Here is a 24,458-nt window from a genome sequence, read left to right on the forward strand (position 1 = left end):
AAAATGGAGAACATTCATATTTCGCACATCAATATAGATAAAAGTGTCACAAAGTACAGAAGCAAGTGCATAAAGTGTGCATGTTATCTACTGCATAGCCATATTATTGCATTTTTATGTTTATACGACTGCTAATTTGATGAAATAGTCTCCATTTCTCATAAGAAGTGCTTCCCTTCCCCTTGTTTTCCAAAAGTTTTCCCTCCTGGGAACCATTTACACTTCTCCTTATGCATTACCATTTTGTCAGCCAGTCACAATGTTCACCACACCCGTTTTTAGAAATTTGGCTCCACCTTTTGCCGACAGAGTGTAAAATGGCGAAAATTAATAATGGCGCAACGCTAACAGGCACTAAGAGATTATTTGTATCACTGGCAAGTTAGCTGCACTTTGCTAGTTCCCAGATGGCCGCTGTGTATGGTGAGCTGTCATAATACAATTTAGGAGCCTTCTGTTTGCAGATGGTGTATAAGCCAATTTTGCTCCATAAGCTTTAATGAGAAGTTGTGGATCATTTGTCACCTTTTAATGCTCATGATAAATCATTCATTGTAAGATGGGGAAATAAGACATCTGCAGCAGGTGAGAGGAGTGTGTGGTGTGTCTGTTTGTGTTTGTTATTCTTATTCTATTTGTGAGAGTTTTGTCAACACACATCTGGCTTTATATTGGAACATTAACTCCAATCTCTCTTATCCATTTGAATTCATGCCTTCAAAACATAAAGACAGGTCCAATCAGCGTTTGTAGTGTGGGAAAACCTTGGCTTTAGTGTGTTTGCATTTGGCAACAAAACTAGCCAGCAGGGCTTGTTTGTGCTCTGAATATCAGATTACAGTTATGCGTGCCAAATTGCCTTCTGGTTTACGCCAATGCATGCTGCTACTTCAGAGGGCAAAGTTCCATTGTATTGTGAGCCATCTGACAAGTCGTGCCGTCCTAAAGAACATTCAGAGTGATTTTCAATTTTGAGTAAGTCAGGGGCCTCATTACTTAAAATGACCTGCGACTATTTCATAATCGCTTTACACAGTGTGATGAAGAAGTTCCAAATTTTTTATGCAGACTTGCTGCTGTCGCTTTAATCATAATATAATATGGAAAATTTATGAGGGCAGTTTAACTTAACATCAATCTTTCCAAATTCTTATATAGAGATCAGTAGTCTATTAGGAATTCTATCATTGCAGTTTTATGTCAGTCTGCACTGTAAAAAATCCAAATTCCTCGTTCAGTGTAAAATAGAGCTGCAATGATTAGTTGATTAATCAATTAGTCAGTCAGAAAATTAATCAGCAACTATTCTGATAACTGCTTAAATGTCATTTTTAAGAAAAAAAATCCCCAAATTCTCTCATTCCAGCTTCTTAAATGTGAATATCTTCTGTTTTTTGTATCTTGGGGAACAGTGTTTGACATTTTTCACCATTTGTCTTACATTTTATAGTTCAAACAACTAATTGATCAATCAATTGCAGCCTTAGTGTGAAAATACATTCTTGATTCAACATTTTAAAAAATAGAGTTATTCACTTACACATACAAATATGAGAGCGATATCAATCTTGTCATCTAGTTCTTGGCAAGAAAGCGAATATACACATTTCAGTATGAAGCCTCAGCAGTTGGTCAAATCAAGTGTGACTTACCATCCAGATTTTTTTAGGACAAAATTCCCTCTTCACTCTACACCCAGTATATGCAGGAGAAATTATTATAGCGACCAATAACAATGTACAGTTTCAATATACATTATGGATATGTGGATATTATATTAAGATAGAATAATAAATATAAAAACCAGTCCATTAACATCACATCAGATGTCTGAATAGCTAAAAATATCCATCAGCTGAGTGTATTTTCCCCACAAACTGTCTGTAATTTGGTGTAGGTGGACACGTCACTGCATATAGCTCATATGTCAAAACATGTAAATCAGAGACTGGAGAAAGAGGGGGAAAAAAACACCAACATCAGGCTACATGGCAACCACCCCCACTCTGTTTCTCTCTTCTCACTCTCTGTCTGTAACCCTTAAAGTTGCACGATTTTCTTGATTTGAGTCTGGATAATCCTCCTAAGGGATTTGGTCGGTGATCACTGCAGGAGGTGCTGGCAGGGTGAGCACACAGTTGGCTGTTTCATTCAGTATATATGAAATCACATCACACATCTCTCTCTCTCTCTCTGTCTCTCTCTCTGTCTCTCCCTCACCTGTCTACTTTATGCTGTAGCGCATCCATCCCCTTATCTGTCCATCTATCCCTGCCTGTAATTTGAACCAGGGCTGTCTCATAGGTGTGATTCATCTTTCAAATTTAAATTGATACGGTTCTAGCTGACTGTGTCGGGATGCTGAAATAGACTTAAAGACATGCTTTGTTTATACGTTTGTTTAAAACTTTTAAGTGCAGAGCCACAGCAGCAAGTTTAATTTCAGCCCGACAGAATAATTGTTATCTCTCGGTCCTTATTGGATAAAAGATACCAGCTCTGAAATGGAATGCTTTAATCAGTCCTTCATTCTTAGCAGTGTCTTCTGCAGGGATTCATTTCCTGGTGAACACTACTATCCTGTTGTGTTGTGATTACCACATTTACTTTCCATAATTCCGTTCGTCTCTCACGCAAGATAACACTGGAAGACTGGAGCGCGTCATGCTCCCTCTCCCCTTTGACAAGAGACAAAATTTGATCAATTATGCAAATGAAGCAAAACCCATTTTGTTTCTTGCTGCGCACAGATCTGAACTTCCTTCCCTCATTTCTGCTTCGCAAATAGCTTTTAGAGCAAGCATCATCTCCCAATTACAATATTATTCCCAAACACCAAGCACACTGAAATTCAGAGACAATATGCCAGATGATCAGTGATGCAAGAAGCGACACTCATATAGAAATTTCAGTCACAAGAGTGTGTCACATGTACTGTAAACGTTAAGAGAATTTGACATACAGCAGGTGTTTCTCTGTTAGCGCTTTCATGTCTCATGTATTCTGCATAGAAGCCATAGTTAGGAGGCAACACTGCTCACTGCATTTTTTAAAGGCACATAGGTGCATAGGCTTTTGCTGAATAAATGGATAAACGCCTTGTTGTAACCATACTGTGACTGCATACGTTCAAATGGAGGCGTTTCTATTTGCTGAGACGACCTTCTCGATGTTCTCTAACGCCCATCATAACAAGACATGCTGTGGTGTTTGGCCTTAGGTTGAACCTTGTAACAATCCCTGAGAACAAAGGCACAAAAAAACCACCCATGTATCCCAAGATGATTCACTCCAGTGACTGATCCTCTTTCTGAAGTTTCTCAAGCTTTACTCTAACACTACAGTATGCACTATGTTGAATTAGTAGCTTATGGAATGATGGAAATTTCCATATTGACTGTGTGAAAATGCCATGGCAGAATTGCACTAGTTGTGATGAGGTAAATTTATAGCCCATTTTCTCCTCAGCTCAGCGGGAGCACTTCTTTGAGTTTGAAAACAATCATTAAACATAATCAAGGGAAATAGCACTTAAACAGGCTATTTCAATGTTGCCCTAAAAATAAATAAATAAATAAATAATTATCGCTGCCTACTTAGTGACATGGTTTGATTGCCAGCCATATACAATGCAGAGGTGGGGGCAGACTCACTCCAGTAGCACCTAACAACCTCCCCAGTTAATTTACAACCTTCCCAGTTAATTTCCTCTTAAATTTCAACATTTAAGTGAATACAAGTTTTGGCTCTCATTTGTTTCCTTTGCAGAGACGCTTTTATGTTTGTACAGATTGAACAAGGTAAATTGTGTTTAGAGATTTATCATTAGAGTTTGATGGTAGACTTTTTTTTTTTTTTAATCTATTTTTTCAGCTGTTTCCTCCTGCAGTTTGTATGCTAAGCTAAGCTAATCATCTCCTGGCTCTAGCTTTATATTTAACATAGAGAGAGTGGTATTAATTTTATCAAGTAACTATTGGCAAGAAAGCGAATAAGCATATTTCCCAAAATGTTGAACTATTCCTGTAAATGTTCACTATATCTGTGTGTAAAATATGGAAATTAAATTAGTGGTACAGTTGTCATAGAAAGGTGGCACAAGAAGCATTTTTTTTACTGTATGCATAGACTCATTCAAGCTCAGACCACAAGAGTTGTCAGATTCCCAGCACAACCTTACAAACCTTTTCAATTATGATGCCAACATGTTACATTTTCAGTACATTTCCAGGGTGAAGTGCATGTCTCAATGTACTAGACCTTTTCCCTCCACTTTCCGTACTGTTTACCCTTACAGCTGCCTTTGTTTCCTTTTTTAGATGAATGCTCATGAATGCATTCAGTAATGTAATGTATGCCAAAGTGTTAGCATAAAACACCAAGGACACCTGGGTGATTTTGGCATCTGTGTTCTCATTATATAACAAGTACTATGACCTCCAAAACTATATCTTTCTTCCAGTGATGACTCAATGTTCTCAAAATACATGCAAGTATCCACAGATATGACCACTCACATGCTGTCAAGTAGAGCAACCAAAGTATATAAAGATGTTACTGTACGGCCTCTTAGCAAGCGCATGCTCAATAATTGATCACTTTAGGTCAGTTTTACTACACACAGGGAGCAGATCTGTGGTTGTAGAACACAAGGAAAGTTAAAAATATCATCTACATCTGACATCTTATATTCTCTCACTCTCCATCTTTTTCTGAGTGAGGTTTGTGACAGGGAGGTAGAAAGCAACATGGAACAAATTAATTAAACATGACAGTAAAAAAAAAATGTTATCTTTAATTTACCGTTCAGGCTGTGGAATTTTATTAAGTTGTATAAAATTTGTTTTGCGGAAGAGGAAGGAAGAGGAAGAGGTGCTTTCATATCAGTCAGGGGTTGCCACATCTGAGTGCCACATGCAGTAAGTTGTTGGTTATAATAAAGTAGACTAAATAGAATTTCAAATGATTTTTTTTATATTAACCTCTGTCCACCAGTCTGATCTGTTCATTGTCAGGTTAAAAGAGAGTGAGGGAGAGGAAATAAAGAATTTAACTGTGACATAACAAAACAATAGAAAACACGTGCAATTAGCAAATATAGTAAAAATATGTCTAAAGACGACAGAGTGACAAGCCAGATGATGGACGAGCCCACGCCGAATTGAGCCAGTTGTTCGTTTGCTGATACATGTGTTTGCTAAAGAGGCTAGTGGAGCGATTAGTTCTGCTCTAAATACTATCACATAATACTTAAGTGCCACTGTGTATTCTCAAAGCTGCACTGTGACACACACCCAATGTACTGTAAACCTGCATACAGTACAGTATGCGTACTCGCACATGCACACGTTGAAAGACTGCATGTATATGTGTAAACAGAAGATCACAAGCCCTAAACCCGTTGCTCCACTGATTCAGCACGGCTATTATTGCCTCTAATTAGATTGAAATGACTTGACTAATTCAATTTAAAGTAAATTGAAAACTCAAACATCAGTTCCTGACCGTAGCAGAATGAAGCTGATTGGTGATGATCTAGTTACAACTGACCTCCACATCTGCATTTTTTTCATCTATAAATGCCATAAAAGCCAAAATGCTGAACTATTCTTTTGTTTAAAGTTTGATATCTGTCATTTCTTTTTTTTTTTCATTTTCCACTGCAAATGCACTCGGAAAGCAAACAGATTTTCATTCCAACATCATGATTCAAAAAGCAAGACATAGGCACAAGTGTTTCTTATTCATCCTAATGATCACCGTCCTCCTGTGTAATCTTATTTAGGCAGCGTTTAGCGACGCTTGTTCTGCTGTGTTATTTTTAGTCTGTGGAATTATGCTTCAGTGTTTGGTGCAGATGTTCTAGTCAGATGTAATGTTTGTGCCTGTGTGTGTTTTGACATGAATGTGCCCAGTGACAAATGAAGTCGCTCGAGTGCATTAGGGAAGTATTTAGTGCATACTCACGCACTCTGCAGCCATGGATTTTTTTTTTTTTTTTTTTTTTACACATTGCAAGCAGATATGCATGTGCGCACAGTGTGCTCTTTCTTTAACCTTTCCGATTGACTTGAACCGAATAGACGGAGGTAGTCAATGCTTGGTTGTCATTACAACAGGCGAGTACAGCCAACCAACCAGAAACTAACTGGTGGTGAAAATCCCCATAGGCATGACCTCAGCTGAAGTACTACTCCACTATGTCCAAAAAAGAACAAGAGTAAAGGCTTTGACACAGAAAGCTAAATTGCATTTTTAGAGATCTAGAACGAATAAATAATGTGATAAATAAAACCCATCTTAAAATGAAACATGAATATTTGAATTTGTGGTCATGGACATAGTATGATCAGAGATAAATATGTAAAATCTGAAATATATCCAAAATGATGAATGTTTCCAAAAGCAACAAAACAGTCTTTCATTTATTTAAGCATGATACTCGCTTTCTCACACCTTCAAGTTGGAAGTCCTCTGTAAAACATTTGCTGGTAAAAAAATCAACCCTGGGATCATGAATTTTCATGTTTTTCAAAAAAAAAGTTTCAAAATTTTTACAGATTTTCAAAATTGATACATGATTTCTTAGAAGGTAAAAGCTCCACTTGACTTTTGTACACTTATGTAATAGGGTTTTATCATGCCATCATTCCCTCTCCTGGAGCGTATATTAGGTAAAAATAGTTAACACAACATCAACACAAATGTTAAGTGACTGGGTGAGTAATTGCCTTCATTCTCTAGGGATCCATCCATTTGATCCTGGTCTTTAACTTTGGAGTCAGAGCTTATTCCTGGATCCATTAATGGACAGCAAAAGGTGCACGTTGCAATGGAAATTCAGTGTCACCAAGAGGCAAAGACAAATATTTTAACTGCAGACAGACAGTAGTTCATATTCATGTAGAGTACAATAATACAGAAAAAGTCGCTCCACACTAGTAAGTGTTTTGCCCTCAACAATGAGTTGAAGTGTTGTTCCCCTTTGGCCAAAAATAAAAAAAATTGATTTTGACGACAGCAGTCAAAGAGCCAATCATCAGATTTCTTTTAAAAACATAACTTAAAACTTGCTGCCCTTTTGTATTTTCTGCCCCTTGATTCCGCTGCGCTTTATGTGACATTTACAAAGAATCAATGTGGTGTTGCACTGTGGACTGTGTTGTCCCACAGAGATGTACTGCTGTGCAGCAAAGGTTGAAAAGCAACACTGTAAAGTATTTTAGGTCTGCCGCTGATACAGATACAGTTTAAATGGCGAACGGCGTGTCACACAGTGACAGATCGTAGAAACAAATGAACTACAAGTAAGAGAAAATAGTCCTTGCTCGACTTGAAAAAACAATCATCACTTCCATCTTGTACTGATACGTGAGGCATTTTTCTGTCCTTTATTCACCTCACATAGTACTTTTTGTGTTCTGCCCTTTTTACTCCTTACATTTAGTTCATCCCAAGGACCAAAACATGCATTTCAGTTTTACATAGTTCTTAGATTCCTTCCAGAAAAAAAAAACAGCTAGTGAATATAAGATTAGAGGAGTAAAGTATATTCTATGATCATATTGCAATTTATTTTTGACTGAAGTTAAGATTTCCAGACAGTAAATCCATACAAGGTACCAAGTCATTATGTTCAACATAAATTTCACACTAATGTGAAGTCATCTGTAGCATGACCTCCCATTGTATTATAAGGGTCATGCTACTTATTGATCTTTGTTTCAGCTCCCCTTTTTTCATCACACAAGGCAATCCTGTCAAAGCTTTGACGCACAGTACACAAAGGACAACACAGAATTTACAAAACGGTCCCTTTACATTCATATCTAAATTGTCAGAATAAGTATTAAATAGCTATACTTTTGCATCACATCTTTCACTATTGCATCATAAATCCACAGTCTTCCACCATCATTTTGGTCACACCTCCACAATTCTTCAGATGTCTAGTTGATTTAGTTTTTTCTGCTTTGGTTTCTGGCTTATTTATATTCTGTTTGTGTGTCTGTATTCTCCGCCACATCCTATATTTTTAACTCCCCCACCAGGATGTAAAGGTTTCATCTGATTATCTTATCTCATAAATGAACACATTTACAGTAGCTGTACCTGCTGCCCTCTAACTAAATGCTCCTCTCTTGCAAAAAAAACTCCATTCTGAAAAGAAATGTGATGTTTCCACACGCTCGTGCACTTGTCCCGAGCCTTTAAATGCCATTTGCAGTGCAGTTAAGGATAGTCATTGAGCGGAGATGTGTGTGCGTGTTTTGCTACGGTCAAGAGTCTGGCCAGCAGCCTGTGGAATAGTCCAAATCTGCGCATTGGGAAAGGACAGGGTGTGCCCAGTTCTTGTCTGGTACACTCTGTGTATGTGTGTGTGTCTGTGTGTGTGTGTGTGTGTGTGTGTGTGTGTGTATGTCCAAGAAAGAGAGCAAGATATTAGGAAAAAGTAAAGAGAAAGAAATAAGAAGTCTTTTCCAGATAGAGTGTTTATAAAGAGTGATCTTGTATACTGGATATTTGCGGTGATACTGCTGTTTTGTCCACTGTTGGAGCTTCATTGTGTGCTGACGTTTAACCAGGCCAGACAGCTGTGATTGATGGAGCTGACTGTGTACTTATTGACATAACCCTGACATGTCTTTGTGCTTGTATAATGCTGTGTGTGCGTGTCAGTGGATAGAGAGATTTATATATTTCTTGCGCTGCATTGACAGGAAAATCTCACATCCCGAGCAGTGCTGTGTAGTAGGAAAGGAGCTGTCCGTGGTCCTGAAATCAGCTAAATAAAAGCCTCAATGACGCAGCCTGCTCACCTGCTTTGATGTCCGTGTAAGGAGTAGGTTTTTTTACAGCGAGCTTTTAATTGATTCCATCATCACACGGCATGTTTCCACATCAGTAAGACCAGCAAGTGTTTGTAAGGAGTGGAGTTTCATCTCTAGAGGATATAAAGATCCAGATCCCACTAATCAGCTCAAGTACAGTTCCTTCTTTATTATGTTCTCAGAGGACAGTTAATTTGCAGGGAAAGGACTTTGTAGCGCAGAGTGCAGCACAGTGCAACAAGACAAATGCAACATTTACCCGCAACCATAAAATAGCAGAATAGTGGTGACTCACTTCCTCTGCAGTTAGTGCTGATAGACTATGGATTTAGCAGCTTTGTGGCTGACAGGGGAGTATAAATGATTGGAGTCTCGGTAGGCTGAACCAGATGTGAGAGGACAGGTTGAAAAATAAATGAAAACTTGTATAGTACCAAATTGTTTTAAAAAATAGATATTTTTGAGATATTGATTTAATATCAGCATTTTTTGCTTTCCATTTCAGATTAATGGCGTGCTGAGTTTGCATACTGTACTATAGAGGCTGGGAAGTAGCTTGGTTCTAGACTTCTTAATCATAGCTAACACTTCAATTTTTTTTTTTTTTTAGTGACTCAAATAGGTCTGGTGTTGTGCTCATTGATTACTATCAAGCTTTGTAGGCATGGTTAAGTATGGGGGCAAGTATGGGTGCTAGAGCCAGAAAATTGCTACATCCATTAAAAACAGCAACAATTCACACAAGTGGGGATGAGTTCAATGCGGTTGCACTTGTTGTTGCAAGTTGACTTAAGTCGAAATACAATCTCTGAAATTCGTGATTGTCATGAAAAACTAGGGCTACCAAAGAAAATCTCAGTCGACTGAAATCGTACCTACTCTTCAACCAATCGATTGGTCGATGGAGGAAGAAAAGCGACGTTCACATAATATAGTAAACAAGGTCTCCTCTCCTCTCCTCGGCCTGCTGGGTGTGCAGTGCGATCTTCTTCTTCTTCTCCTTTTTTCTGTTTTATACGGGGTGGCAACCAGCGTTAAGGTGCATTAGCGCCACCCACCGTGTTGGAGTGTGAACCAGAGTTATCTACCTCAACAATCAAACACAGTGCTATCGTATCTTATAACTGTCTGCAAACCATTCCTCTTTGTGGACCAGGTTATAATCCAATAGAGGAACTTGGACGGTGCCACACAGATAATGAGCTACAGAAGTTTCTTCCATTTTGGACTCTTCAGCTCTTCTTTTCTACAAAGGTCAGCAATGCTGTCAAGATGGTTAGCTAATTGGTCTTTTGCACAACTTTGCATGTCATACTTCCCCCATGTTGAACTCAACATGACAGATTTAATTTGATTTACTTCACCCCTGCGAGCAAAGTCACTGATTGTGGGCGATTGTCAAAAAATCTTGCTGTTTTAAATGCTAATGTGACGGAACCTTAATTAAACAAACAGAAATCAGTTGACATGAGCACAATGTCAGACTGAATAATGAAGTGAAGTGACAATTCAGTCTGATCAGGCTTGCATTGAGGAGCTTAAATGCTTGTAAGATTTAGCAACAATGGACCGTGTCCAAAGTCCTGAAGGCCTTGTGGTCTTTAAATGGTAAATATGACAGTCTTCAGTTGCAGATAGATGCGGTTGGGAAAGGCTACAGGAATCAGATGACTGCATGAATAAGTTAACCCTTCAGTTCATGAGCAAATTAAAAACAATCTTGACAAGCATATTTTTTTTCACTTCGTTAACTTTCATTTTCAAGAGTTTCCAAAACCTCTGTTGCAAATTAACAACTGTGAAATTCTTGCAGATTTTTATTCCATTATGCTTGTTTAGCAAACATCTTCACTCTGCAAGATGTTCAGAGAGCATACAGAATGGAGCTTAATGTTCAAGGGGGTTACATAAAAAGAAACTCTGTGTGTGTGTGTGTGTGTGTGTGTGTGTGTGTGTGTGTGTGTGTGTGTGTGTGTGTGTGTATGTGCGTGTGTGTGTGTGTGTGTGTGTGTGTATGTGCGTGCATGCTTGGGTGTGTGAAATGCACTGAGAGCTAAAGCATGTCTTCGGATAATAAAGCATATAAAAAGAGAGCACTTCCAGGGCAACTTTTAACAACGTGCACCGATGTTTCATTTATGAACAGCGCAAAGTCATGGAGAAAGCGAGTGAGCAGAGCGAAAGAGAAAGGGGGGGAAAAAAACCTACAAATGGAAAGAGGGAAGGGAGAGGATGTAGATTGGACGTGAGGAAGATCAGGCGATGGTTGGAGTTGTCTTGCTAGGAGCTAAGAGTGTGATAAGTTGGAACATTAATGAGCATAATGAGGAAGACTAAGAGGGAAGAAACCCCATTGGAATGCCAATTAGGAAATTTCTAGTGACAGATCAATGTTAAGTTGGACAATCCTATTTTACAGACAACAGCACCATTGTACAATATATATACATGGTATCGTTTGAGTTTCATGTTGGCAGACAATAAGACTCATTACATAGTCATTACTAGTCAGCTACATCATCTATCCTGTAGTTTTCTATGGGACCTTAAAACCAGTGTTTTTTTAATGGAGCCTCCTGCTTAGTTTGAAGATGATACATGATGATGATACATTCTTGAAACACGCACACTTGGAGTTACTTTAGGCAAATTTTGAAGTTTTACAGAAAGTGTTTTTTTATTCATCATTTCTTTTCTTAACTTTGCACATTCAGTGGTGTGAAATCACATCAAGTAAAAAGCTGCCTCTTTGCATCTCATCTCAAGTCCCAAGAGCTGAAATACCTTTGATTGGAGTAGATTTTCCTAAAGCACTTCAGTCATTATATCGGTTTATAAAAGAATGAGTGCGAAGGAACACATTGTGGACTCAGCTGGCATGTGAGTGAACTGAGAAGGAAATGACCCAATCCCTGACTTACATTTTATGTGTATATTTCACTCCTCACCACTCGCCATGTAACATGCATGTCCTTGTATCCTGAAAGGGGTACCACCTTCACGCAGCATTCAAGACACTCAGCAGCTAAGCTTTTTAAAAGAAAGTCTCCCATAGCATTACTGTTGAGTTTAAATTACCCTAGTTGTTCTGTAGAGTGTAAAGTGGTTAGAATTGGCAGGAGAGTAAAGCAGGGGGTTGTGGGTTTTATGCAACTGGCTGTAGTAAGCATTGTTATAATGTAGGCTAAAGCATCTTGGGAGAGCTCTTCGCCTTTTGTGCAAATTCAGTCAGTCTAGATAAAGATCTTGAGGGGTTTTACAACATTTGATGTCCCATGTTGTATATGTGTTGTGTGCGTGTGTGGTCTATTCAAAAAAGGAAGGTCGAACAGAATTATTTTCACTCCCAGCAGTGATAAGTAGGTAAGTCATTGGCAGAGACTTTCCTTTAAATGGCCTCAATCCCAAAGCTGGACCTTTGAAATGTTTAAATTGCAACAAAGCCAATTTAAATTCTGAATTGAAAATGTGTGTCAATAAAGGTCAACGCAGAAATTATTTTCTGATTCTGATTTCTCTTTGAAGAGGCAGTATGTGAGAGACAGTCAGACAGAGGCTGAGCTATTGTATGGTTCAAACTAGAAATTAGTAAAATATCAATGTTAAACAAAAAAGTACAGAGTCTGGTAAGTGGCAGGGAGAAAAATAACTAGTTTGTGTTTTATCACAAAATTTGTGCACACAAATTAGCAGAACATGACTTTAAACAATATTGTTAAGACTGCAACTAACAATTATTTTAATTTGATTGTTGTTTCTATTAAGCGAGTAGTCTTTGAAAAATGGCAAAGTGTACATCCTCAAATTGCTTGTTCAAAACACACTTCAATACCCAAAGATATTCAATTAACTGATATAAAATAGCAGAAAACAGCAAATCCGAATATTTGATAGGCTAGAACCAGAGGTAGTTTAGCATTTTTGCTCGATATGCTTAAAACTAACAAAATTGCAGCTAAAGCTGAATCGTATTGCTGAAACAAAATCTAATGTGGAATCAAAACTGTACATATAAAAAGAGTATCAAAAGGACAAATGTAATCAGTGCTATAACATAATGACATTAATATAAAGGAATAAATATTTGTAAGCAACTTAATGCACAGCTGCTAAGCGGCTTCTACAACAGTGGTTGCTATAACAGTTTCTAAACTGACCGAAGTAGCCGCAACATCCTGCAACATCTGTTGCCACAGTTCCAATAACTGGACATTAATTCAAGAGCATGAATAAATAATTTACGTGCAGGAGCTTAAAAAAAGGACTGTGAAAAAGACTACAGCTTTGAGCGGACAATGGCTCTTGAATTGCAGAATCTGAAAGCCACCACATTCATACTCACTGATGAAATGTAACAAATGTAAGAGAAAGGGGGATTATAATCTACTTTGAAGGGCTATTAAATGTCAGGTTAATGTGTATGTGGTACTATAGATATTACCCTGGCTGAGTTGTGATGGATTACTTTACTAGACTGTAACAATCCAAATCATAGCCACAGTATTATGAGAAATGAAACATTTGTTGAGATGCAACCAGAGCTCAGTGTTTGGGGCTGTGTGTTCTTGCTGACTGGAGCATGTGGTGGCTAAGCAGGGAAGTGTGAGCCAGCTGGCTCCACTGCTTTCTGTGATAGGGAGGTTTGACATATGATGCAGCAAAAAAACACCCTGACTGGCTTCAGTAACCACCATCTTTGTTACTAAACGAGGATGGGCATTTATTTGTCATGTGGCGAAAGACATTGGGGTGCAGAAATTTGCAACGATGTCTCACTGACTGAAAGTCTTTCCCTCAAACACACTGACTGTGCTTATGCAGGAGGTTATGCCCTACCGTGCAATGCATCACTGCGATCCAATCTTTGCTTTTAGTGTTTTAAACAACCTAATTAAAAGACGGAGAGGATCAATATATATAATGAATGAAGGACTAGCCATGTCAAATCAATCCGGCTGGTAAAGTTTTACAGTGGAAACAAGCATCAGGATTCTAGTTCAGTGAAAATGAGTGAAATAAAACAAAATATACTGCTACTACTACTGTGGATAGCAAAATTACAAAATGTCTATCTATCAAGTCTATTAGATACAACAGTTTACAAATTAGTTTTCAATTTGTTTGCAATCATAGGTCATTCTGATGCTGCTTTAATATAACTCATCCCATCAAATATTCCACCTCTTTAATGAAAAATGTTTTTTTTTCAGGACATTTTTATAAAAGACAACAAAGATAAACTGATTGTGAATGTGTTATAAAGTTTAGCTTTTAAGCAGAAGCATGAATGACTATGAAAAATTGATCCCCAGAGGTAAAGTTTTTGAAAAGGAAATGAATTGATCAGTTTGAAAGAATAGAAAAGTGCTTTTTGAAGTCAATACACTGGCCTTTTCAGCAAAAGCAAGCCTAGGAACAAAGCACCATGCAGCTTCTTTTGAATACATATATTTGGATTTCTGGTATGTTAAAGGAAAACGCATCAAATAGTGGAAAAGGCCTTGTGTCAACACAGCAAGTTTGTGCTATATCAGTCGGACAAAAACCCTGCTGCATAGTTCATCTAGGAGACAACTTTCATGATGTATCGATCAGGGGTTACATTTCTAGCAACAGCACTTTGTGTTCTGATCTGTCAATATAAGTTTCCACAAAGAGATTCTTTTCTCAGTAACCTTTTGCATTCATATTTTAGAAAAATACTGAGGAAAAGAAAACAAGAGGAGCCTGAACCCTTTCTAGCCAATTGATAGAAGATGGAGTTTTCAGTGCTACTCGCTACTCATGTTTCCCTATGCACATGCAGCTGTAAAATTAGTGAGACTGTCACTGTTATAAAAGGTAAACACAATTATCTGATTTTGAGCTCTCATTCATGTTAATTTGAGTGTGCTTGAGTTTGAATCCACATGTAAATCCCCAGCTGACTTGGATGTTTGGCATCAAAAGCGGCAAGCGGGGGAGATGATGCTGTTAGAGAGGTGTTTGGAGGCAAAGGACCATCTAGAAAATATTCATCCTAAAATGCCTTTATTTCATTTACAGTAGGAAATGTGTGTTTTTAGCCATTTTAGCAGCAGGGGGGTGGAGACAGCAGTGATTGTTGGTCACTCAGCCAGTTGGTCGGTCCACCCTTTGGTCCAAACTTAAGTATTTCAGCAATTGTTTGATAGATTGCCATGCAATTTTGTACAGACATTCAAGGTACTGAAAGGATGAATCCTAATGATGTTGGAGATGTTCTGACTCTTCATCTAGTGTCACGGTGAGGTTGACATTTTTGGTTTTTCAGTTAAGGATCTCTGTAATTATTGGATAGATTGCCATCAAATTTTGTAGCCATTCATGGTCCATAGAAGACAAATTGTAATGTCTATGGTGATCCCCGACTTGTGACTTTTCATTTTGTGCCACCAACAGGTTCAACTTTTTACTTATCCAATGAAACGTTTTAACATTTACCAGATGAGTGGCACAGAATTTGGTACAAACATTCGTGATTCCCAGTTGATGTATTCAAAACTAATTTGCATGCGCCTCCGCTTGCGTTTGTGTTTAGTTTTATCTCTCAGAAATTTCCTTGACTCCACTGTCATTTTTGTTTTACCGGCAGAACCATTTGCCCTTTTCCTTTTTCATTCTGACAAAAAACGACTTTTTTCCACTAGAGAGACCACAAGTGAAGAGTGAAATATCAAGAGATGCCATCCAGGTGAACTTTACGAATCAGTTTCCTCTTCCAGCTTCCTGCTGTGAGGCTCCAGCTCTGAGATGGAGCGGTGTTTCCATACACGTTGTTGCTCTCCGAAAATCCTCTTACTCCACACACACACTCACCCACATCCTCACATACACATGCACAGTTGCACACACTCTGTCTTTCCCTCTCATTTTCTCTCTCTCTTTCATACACACACACACATACACACACAGAGCATGGATTTGTTTTCTCTGTGATGAGAGGGATTATAGGATAAAGGAGGCGAGGCCACGACAGTTTAGTTCAGTTTGGACCAAAGCTGCTCTCAGCAGAAGCAGCACAATGACAAACACAGATGAATGTCTGTCTACACGCTGGAGATCTGCACAGCCGTTAACGCCGCGGCCTCTGTACGTTTCAAGCGCGAGAGCCTCTGATTGGGATTCTGAAGAGGCAGTGGATCTGTTTTTCTGTTTGGATGACTGCAGATCAGCTGAAACACAAGCGTCTGGCTGAAATCCGTGGATGGCATCAGAATCTAGAAGAATTAAACTCAGGAGCCCAGGAGTGTTGAAATGGATCTTGAACATCTACTGTTTCTTTGTTTTGTTTGTCTCTATAGTGTGCGTTAATGGAAACATGGAAGCTATTTCTTGAGATACTTCAAGTGTCATTACCAGTAGCCTGCTTTTTCTCTTTTGTTTACCCCCTTGTCTTCTACATGACAAGTGAACCACAGGATGACAGGGAAGGTCTGACACTATCACCAGCAGCTTCAATGGACTCTAGCGGGGCTTGCTGCACACTTTTAATTGAAGGACAATTTTCTTTTTCACTCACTGCAAGCTATGACATGACTGACTGATGTATTCAACCCATCAACAGCACAATATGGGAATCGATCGGCTGGATTCTTGTGGTGATGACATCCTTATCTAGTATGCATTTCACCTATTTTAATTTGTGTTATAACTAATGACGGATCAATTGGGCCCTTTTCAATGGTAAAGACTGACACGGTGACTTGTGACGTCCGAATACACTGTCACACACCAGGAGAATATGCTGTATAATAGAGTAGTAGTCTGAATTTTGGCAGTGTAATGCTATTTGTCTTTTCATTGTCAGTGTGTATCAGGTTTCTATCACAGATTTGAGGTCAGGACAATACACTCTTCATGGATTATGGCTGTGGGAAGAAGTGTTGGTGATTAAACTCCTTTCTCTGGCTTGATGATCTTTTAATGCACTTGTGATCATTTCTGTGGAGAATTCCGGGATGGACGCTTTATGATCTGTGCATAATTAGTCACTGTAGCATGTGAGACATTGAAGACTTTAATTTTGAACTCAGCACAGTTGATTCACAAAGATGATATGCTCGATTCTCATTATCGGATTAACTTTTTTTCCATAATTCACGCCGAGGTGCCACTTTGCCTCTTCTCTTTCACCGCCTCCTCCCCCTGTCCCTCTCCGTTGCCGCTCTCCTGAAATCCTCAATGACATTGTTAGCATAATCTGCAATAACCGAATCAGCTGTCACATCAGTGCGTTTCCTCGCTGCACGGGTGCAACTTTAGCGCAGCCCTGCCTGCACATACAGCCATCGATCGGCTCTCTACGGAGCCGATGAGCCGTTATTTGAACGCGGTCGATTGCACTAAGCAGTGCTATCTCACACTGCAAGCCACACACTGAGAGACAAGAAGTAGCGCTAATTGGACTGAGAGGGATATAACCAAAGCTGTGCAGAGTGTGTCAGAGTGTCTTCAGCCAGAGAGGGAAAAAAAAAGATGTATAAATTCACCTTTGATTCTTTTCTTAATTTATGTAACTCTTGAAATGAGTAGCTACAGATACTGTGATATTTATGTATGAGCTATGTTCTCTGCGGATCATCTCCCTGTATAAAAACCTTCCAATGAATTTTAAGATTTGTTGCAGCTCTCTAAGAAAAGTCTGTCTAAACCAGCAATTTCATTTTAATGTTGTCAAATATTTTCTTAGGACAGCCTGCCATAATCTGCAGGTGGAGAGACATAGTTTTGTGTGTTTTCATTGTAATTACTGTCTAGAAAATTAGCAAAGCAGGTTCACTCTGCCTTGATTAAAGATACTGATCCTGGTTTATCTATATTTCCTAAAAACAAAAGTTTAACTACAGGCGTCAAGTGGATTTACTTCACTACTTAGAAACGGTCCTGTTTTTAGGATAAAAATGTATTTGAAATTGAGTCTGAGACTAACTTTTATTATCTTAATAACTTGATGATCAAAAGCTGATTTTCTCCTCCTTTATGTTGCAGCCATAAGAACAAAACGTCGGGCTGGCCGCCCCCTGGCCCAGGCTCCTGGGGTGGACTGCAGGGGCCTCCGTACAGCTGGGACAGCATGAACAGCACCAGGGAGGGAGGACGGGACTGCCTCACCAAGTATGTATGATCATAAACACTGGCACGCATGCGCAAACATACAGTTCCCACAGTCAGATCTGGTTCCATCATGTGTGGTTATACAGTATGACAGTTTAGTTATGAGTTCCTGCATTCATAAGGTAGACTTCCAAAGTTTTTAGGTTTCCCAATGTTATCGTGACTATCTTGTCTTGTGCCCGGTGCTCATTGAGACAGGTGTCCTAGAATGCTCTGCATTGGGAAAAAAATCCTCAAATGGAAATGTGTATATGAAAAGTGTTAGAAATAAGTCCTCTAATCATTATGTGAAAGTTAAAATGGTCTGACAGGATTTGGCTGGTTTAGAAGTGGAGATATTGATGGGTGTAAGACAACAGATCTGAATTTGCAGTACCGAGTAAGTACCGGTACAATGAAATGCAGCTTGGTATGTAACTACAGTGTAGTAACTAAGAAATTTACACAGCATGACAATAAAATTATATTGAATATGTACACTGGAAAGCAAAAATAAAAAATCAGCCCCTTCCTCCCACATGCACAAAAAGTAGATACAGTGATTTTGCATCCTACCTGTGCATGCAGTGTCTGTTGTCAGTGTAAATTTGTCATTCTTGAGGAAACCTTCTGCCTGGTAAACGTGCAAATCTTCACGTATGACTGGCATTGAGGGTTCGGTAATGCATCCAGCTACATGTGGACACTGTGAAATAGGCTCTCGGTGCACATCTCTGATTTCTGTCAGTATGAATATATTGTCGGTAATCGTTCTTGCTTGGTGGTCCTTTGTTGGTTTTCTTCTTAACTTATCATCCAAGCACTTCTCTTTTTTCCAGCTAACTCACATCCCACCTTCCTACACTCATCTGCCATTCTCTCTCCTCCTTTTTTCTTCCTTTTCACTGTCTGCCACTTTTTATCAGGTGTTCTTTCATCTCCTCCTTTTCTTGCACTTTTCACTGATATTTTTCTCTCTGGTCTTTTTGCCCTTTCCACTCTTCCTTATATCTCCTCTCATTATCTATTTGCTCTCACCATATTTGCCACTTTTGTTTTCATCTCTTCTCTATATGTTGTCAGTGTAAATTTGTCTCCTCCATTTTCACTTTGACCTTTCTTTCCTCTCTGTCCTCTGCTCTCCTCCTTCCCTTCTCTCCACTTCACCTCATTGGCATCAATTCCCTTCCCTTCTCTGGGGCGGCACAGCAGCTCAGTGGTTGCCTCACAGCAAGAAGGTCATCCCAGGTCCTTTCTGTGTGGAGTTTGCATGTTCTCCCGTGTTTGCGTGGTTTCTGCCGGGTACTCCGGGTTCCTCACACCAACAAAGACATGCATGTTAGGGTCAATACTCTTGTCAGTGCCCCTGACCACTGGCACTGGCAAAAAGAACTGGAGTTGGTCCCCTGCACCGTGGCTGCCCGCTGCTCCTAGTGGGTCATATGCAGAGGATAAATTTCGTTTCAATGTATGTGAGTGCTGGGAACTGACAATAAAGAAATCTTAATCTTAATCTAAATTCTCCTTCCCAAACAATGGTTTTCTTGGCTTCAGTGAGGAAATGCAGCATGTTATCTACCAGCTTTTGGTTTATCAGCAAAGCCGTAGATCTCAGAGGTTTACAACAGGGTTTCCAAAGGTTTGGAAGTACTTTCATTATTTATTTAGCTTCAGTTACTTTTCAGATGGAGATTTGACACAATGGCTAATATAACAAGCTTTTAAAATACAACACATTGTTAAAGATGAAACCAATGGTTTCCAACCTTTTTGGCTTTTGACGTCTTACAAAAAGCAGTGTGTAGTTGGGGTCACATTTCAGATGTCTATGAGTTGTTAACAGCTCCACCAAATAGTGATTTTTCACTCAAAACTTATCACATGGGATCATAGAGAAAAAGTCCAAAAACTTAGTTTTTTCTTCTTTCCTCTCCCATCAATGATCACACAACCCCTCAGATTTATCTAGTGACACTGAGGAGGGGGCCCACCCCTAACTAACTGACTAACTAGCTAACTGTATACAAAGTAGTTCAAACTAGCTCCACCTTCAGCAGCTACAACAGTTACATGCTGCTTACACACTGATGCTTCAGTATTAATCTCATGATGTCATATATAATAATTTATCAGTCAGAGGGACGAAACCACTACTTTTACTGCAATACTTTAACTACATCAAGCTCATAATACTGATGAAAATGTATTTTTACTTAAGTAGGATTTTTAATGCAGTACTTTTACTTGTAATGGAGTATTTTACATTGCCGTATTGGTACTTTTATTCAAGCAAAGGATCTGAATACTTCCACCACTGATTTGAAATGCTTATTTGCAATTACATCACCATTATAAGTGGATGGAAAATTAGTTAAGAAGATGTATTTCTGAAGCCTGACCTGTCAAGAGAAGAGTTGTGGCTTGCTTTGAGATGATCTGACAGGTTGCAAATGCATCATTTAATCTCACAAACCTTCCAGAGTAGGTTTGCATATTAAATTAAATTTGTAACATCTTAAAAAAAAATAGGCACATTAAGGTTGTTTTCTATACTTCTCCAACCATTTTCTTATCTTTCTTTCATTCTTCTCTTCCGCCTTCCTGTCTTCTTACCAGACCGTATACCCTTCCTTCCTTTGCATTTTTCTCTTCTTTTCTCTCCTCCTTTCATTTCCAGTATTCTCAAAAGAATTTTGAAAATAGTGACAAAAGCCCAAATATGGCAGATCACTTCACCTGTGTCATCAGATTTACTCTTGGCATATTTTTCCTTATTTAAAGAATTGTAAGGGCTAGAGCTAGTGGATAAGTAATTTTGCAATAATGCATGAACAAATGTGTGTGTAGAGTAAGCTTGTATGTGATCATAAGCTGTATGTGCTTTAGGAACCTCCCAACTGTGGCACACTCCCTTTGACTTGATCCATCTCATATTGGTCGCTTTTTTCCTTTGAGGGTTTTCTTGGTGTTACATTGCGTTGGATGTATGGGTGGGCGATATGGATAAAATCTTCCAACGCAATATATGTGATGGGTTGGCCTGTCATCCAGAAGCAGAGGAGCACAATGGTCTTCAAATAGTGTACAGTTTGACCTTGGCTTGCAGGTAGGAGGGAGCAGTTCTAGTCTTGAACTGCCATGTGTAAGAATGAGCTCACGGGCTGCCTCCCTAGTGGGGAAGGAGTGAATCCCCCTGTTGTACAGGTTGAATCTACAGGAGCGTGGTGCTGCTGCAATGTTTGCAGAGAACAAACAGAAGCTTAGTCTTGACCAAATTGAGCTTTAGGGGCTGTGTGCCAGGAGAGCAGTAATACGTGCCTCTATCTGAGTGTCAGATGGGGGGATGGCAGGCTTAATATGCCTGAACAAAGTTGAATACCTGAAAAATCAAGGTGACACCCTGCATTTCCAATATTGCCATAAATCAGTCCTGCTTACCGGTTTGCGAGATTGCCTGGATTCCTTATATATCAGAAAAGAAGACTATCTTACTACCTCGCTAAGTACTCCTTGGTTCAGGCAGGGAAATATTGTGGTTAATGATATAAACCTCAATTATTACAGGTATGAGACAAGAAGGGTACCCTGGATATGAGTGTGAATTGCATGGGTGTGTGTGCTTTCCCTGTTCTTTCACGACAAACGGCGACACCAGGATTTGACCTTTTGCACTCGGCTTTCTCCTGACCCCCTGACTCCTCACTCTGCCCTCCTGTGGGATTAAACCCCTCCGACCCTGACTGGGGGGAAGATGAGCCGGCATTGCGGATTGGAACATGCTTCATTACAGGCAGATTTAGTTTGAGATTTCTGTGCTGTTACGTACAATACAGAGCAATGAGACGTGATAATGAGGGAAAGAAAATGAGGGAAAGGAGGTGGGAGGTGGATCAGGGGTCGAGACTGATCCGGGTTGGCTGGAGATAAAGTCGCATCCCGGATGGCTGGAACATGCTTCATAATCAGTGCAGATTTAGGCAAAGCTGCAGGTATATATACTGTAAAGCCATATGGGTCTTACAAAAGCTGAAAACAATATAACAGTAATGAGAAATTACAGTAAGTGATGCCAAAATCATGTAGTTGGACACAATTTCAGTAGTGTTGGCAAATTAATAAAACATCTATGTGATGGTTAGGTTAAAGAAAGCAGGAAACTCATGCTCTGCTGTATGGACAGTGGAAACAGAGAGTGGATGCTGGCCAGGTAACAATAGACACCCTGTACTGGACTTTATGTGCAGAGAGGAACGACTGCCAAGGGAGCCTTTTAAGTAGAGAAAGAGGGAGGGAGACTTAGACAGAGAGAGAATGAGTTAACCCTGCTGAAAGTGTATATCACCGCTTCATTAACAGGCACTCTGCATTCTCAGTGTCCCGGTCGAGGTAGACGTCTGAGGTTCAGCAAGCAAGAAGGTGAAATTTAATATGGTACATTTACATTTTAGTGGTTCTCTCATCCTGAGTGATTTGCAATAAGCCAAAGAGCTGGACAGTGTGAATTTTCACTAATATTAACCCACATTCAAGCTGTATTATATGTAGCCATGAAAAACTCGTGTAAAAATCATTGGTTAAGGAAAAATGTTATATTAACATCAGGTTTTAGTGTCAGTCCCCCTTTCTCAACTCACCATTTTGCATTGTTCAGAAGTCAAACTAGGATATTTTTTTTTAAATGCTGCAGAAAAAAAGCATAAAATAAAAGAAAACAAGACTAGAATATAATGCAGCCACTTCTGTTCAACTGGGAACTTCTTGCCTTCTTGTTCTGGCCATGCATCACTACTAATATCACCTAGACATAAAACTTCAGCCTCAGGGGTTTGTGAATAATATCCACATAGATAAAAATGACTGTTGATAAAATAAAAGAAGAAAGCATCAAAGTTACAAGTTACCTGGATAATATATCCAAGATACCAAGGAAATTTGATCAAAAGACAGAGGGAGATGATAGTTTCTTCTTTTTTCCTTGCCTCAATCTTATCCTAATTGAAGTTAATTACAAAACTATATGAGAAACGCTGCATGTTTTAATTATCAAATGGACTGGGATCTGTGTGTGTTTGCATTAGATTTGTAGATATATTTGCTGGATTAATTGTAGAGATGAAAAAGAAAGTCGCCAATTATCCTGATCTCAGAAACAAATCAATTGAGCTTTATTGAAAAAATGCAGACGTAGGAACAGTTAGGTCATTTACTTGAATAATAACTACGACACTAATAAATAGCAGCAGAAGAAGAGGAGAAAGGACCTTCATAGAGCACGTATAAAAATACTTATTTACACATTAAACATGAATAATGCTGACTTGTTTTAGTGATTAGGACACTTTTATTTGGAATAGCGTGCAGAATTTTATATGGTTGTAAGAGACAAATTGGTTCCAGATTGCAAACTGGAAGCATTTTATGAATGCAGGACCTGTGCTCTGCTTTTATAAGTGGCTCTTAAGCGTAAAATGTTGTGCTAATGACTGAACCTGAGCCAAACCTCTGATTTATGAACAACTGATCCAAGAGCTCAGATCATTCACTTCAAGTTTAATGTTACCTATCTGAGTTAAAGCTCATTTCTACTGCAGGTACAAATGCATTGATTGAATTTTAATGTGCACTTTATCATATTCTTCAAGAGAGCCTTCTTTAACGTGCTGGATGGGTTTGATTCCTATACATTTTAATGTGCTTACGACTACACTTTTAATACACTTTTACTGTGTGACTTATGTTGTGTGTTATATGTTTTTAGTGTGTTGTTGTACATCATTATGGAAAGTGTTGAGTACCCTGAAAAGCACTCTATAAATAATATGCATTATTAATAACCATTTTCTGACTAATTTTACGTCACTCAAGATAAGTAGCTCTGCGAGTCTGAACTGTGAGTGAATCATATTTCTGTTAATAAATAAAGATCGTTCCTGCTCTCTGGTATTTTCCAGCCAAGTGTCCCAGAGCAGCTCCCTGGAAGAGGTTCATCTGGATGGCGTCCCCCCCGCCCCGCGCCTGGTGGAGATGAGGCGAGACCCTGTCCTGGGCTTCGGCTTTGTGGCAGGCAGTGAGAAACCGGTGGTGGTCCGCTCTGTCACGCCAGGTAAGCGTTATGCTCCTCTGTCAATAACAGTGTTGTTTCTAAAATGTTCAAGCACAATTTTTTTAATGCGTTCATTGATTAAATCACATATTTGGTAGAAAGAACTGTGCAGTACTGAAGCATAGATTTATACAATCCACATTCCTTACCTTAAAGAAAAAACAAGAAATATTTCAATGGTAACAGCTTTAACTTTATTTGCTTTCTGTTATATCATGCGATTTCTAAACGTGCATATTATTGTGTCAAATTTTGGCTCCCTTCTTGTGTGGACACAAGAGAGCAGAAAAGCAGCTGCATGTTATTTTATTTGTGCACAAACAGAGTTGCATGTTTTTATGGATCCCTTGAATTGTATTTCTCGTGTCTCATGGCTTATGGATTTGTTTTGGTTGGTGCTAGCTTCTCTT

The 24,458-nt window shown here is 39.0% G+C and overlaps 1 protein-coding gene across 1 annotated transcript in view; it reads left to right on the top strand.

Moving 5' to 3' along the window:
- Nucleotides 1–24,458, top strand: part of LOC122976720 (FERM and PDZ domain-containing protein 4-like) — a 69,344-nt gene that overhangs the window by 24,450 nt on the left and 20,436 nt on the right. The window contains exons 2-3 of the mRNA XM_044345362.1: nt 17,841–17,966; nt 23,897–24,048. Coding sequence (XP_044201297.1) covers nt 17,841–17,966; nt 23,897–24,048 — 278 coding nt within the window. The remainder of the gene's footprint in view (nt 1–17,840; nt 17,967–23,896; nt 24,049–24,458) is intronic.

This window comes from Thunnus albacares, chromosome 24 (genome assembly GCF_914725855.1).
Source record: "Thunnus albacares chromosome 24, fThuAlb1.1, whole genome shotgun sequence".
Lineage (NCBI taxonomy): Eukaryota > Metazoa > Chordata > Actinopteri > Scombriformes > Scombridae > Thunnus > Thunnus albacares.